This window comes from Nanorana parkeri, unplaced genomic scaffold (genome assembly GCF_000935625.1).
Source record: "Nanorana parkeri isolate BGI_ZX_2015 unplaced genomic scaffold, ASM93562v1 scaffold320, whole genome shotgun sequence".
Taxonomy (NCBI): Eukaryota; Metazoa; Chordata; class Amphibia; order Anura; family Dicroglossidae; genus Nanorana; species Nanorana parkeri.
This window is the reverse complement of record NW_017306588.1, coordinates 318,849-320,083: the sequence shown is the minus strand read 5'-3', so window position 1 is coordinate 320,083 and position 1,235 is coordinate 318,849. Positions and strand designations below refer to the sequence as shown.

Below are 1,235 nucleotides of genomic sequence, written 5' to 3'. Positions count from 1 at the left end.
CTTAAAAGCGTAGCCCTGCGGTTGGCCCGCCACGCCACGGACACACCTGCTCCCGGCGGTGTGTGGGGGCGGTGTGTTATAGTCGATCACGGCCGTTCCATGCGCACTCGACGTGACGGTGCGTCCTTCACTTTGAGAAGTCCAACTTCTTTTTATTTTTTTTACTTTTCCTAAAACCCTGATATTAAAAAAAAAAAAGAGTTACGTTAGCGACGGACAGAGGACAAAACCAAGACCAGTGAGGTCCTTCTGCCGATGAGGAACACAAACTTGACCTTGGGTGCAAGAAAAAAAAATCCCCCCCGGGTCAGGTTTATAACCGCGTGGCCCCGACCGGGCCCGCGGAGATCGTCTTTAGCGTCGCTTCGGGAGCAGGAGGCCGCGTTCAATGGAACTAGTACTTAATCCTAATATAAAATCCCGAGATGGTGTTAGAGGCGGCGTATGGAATAGTCTCTACGTGTTAATCCCGTTACCCTCCCTATTCCGTCGACATGCACAGGACATGTCTTTTTTTCAAAAAGTTTTTTGTGTGTTTTTGTTTTTAGGCCCTCCTTGTTTTTGTTTTTTTTTAGCATTGATTGGGTGTTGTTGTAGACAGGTTTTTTTTTTGAGGCTGTTGGTCGTCAGAAATACTGCCAGGCAAGGAAAGAGGATTGAAGCCTCGCTGTCGCGCTGAGCGGGAGCCGGTAATGCAAGCGATGAAGCCATTCGTCGGTTTTCTCCTCCGACAAGAAAAAATCACCCAAAAATGATTCCACAAATCACCAAAGAGATAAAAAAAAAACAATCTATATGTTCCGATGGGGTGTGTAACGCAGAAGCAGCTTGCTCGTTTTCAAGTATCCAAGACAACCTCGGAGTCTACTCCTCACCCGACCTAGGACGGGGGGGGGAAGATGGGGGCGTTCCTCCAGCGCGGTGGCGGCGGCAAAAAGGAGGATCAGCAGGTCCGGTCTGAGAGCTTGCCCGACTCGTTCGGTGATGGAAGGAGCTGGGCGGCGGGTTTATGGAGCGTGAGACGGGGGTGAGAGATGGAGCCTCAGCGAGAAGTTGGGATTTCCATCGGGGACCAAACCTCAGCTGTTGGTGAAAGTCCTGCCCGGGGAGGAATCCGGCCTGAAATCGTATTTGCTCAGCGTGCTGGGGTAGTACGTCGTGGTGTAGACGTTGGTTTGCTGCAGCGGGTAAAAGTTGGTGCGGTCGTCCGGGAGCAAATTGTTCTTATTGAGAGT

At 51.0% G+C, this 1,235-nt stretch overlaps 1 protein-coding gene across 1 annotated transcript in view; it reads right to left on the bottom strand.

Moving 5' to 3' along the window:
• Window positions 1–943: 943 nt before the first annotated feature.
• Window positions 944–1,235, bottom strand: part of SEMA5B (semaphorin 5B) — a 297,119-nt gene continuing 296,827 nt past the window's right edge. Inside the window, exon 23 of the mRNA XM_018558083.1 lies at window positions 944–1,235. Coding sequence (XP_018413585.1) covers window positions 1,080–1,235 — 156 coding nt within the window. The 3' untranslated portion in view covers window positions 944–1,079.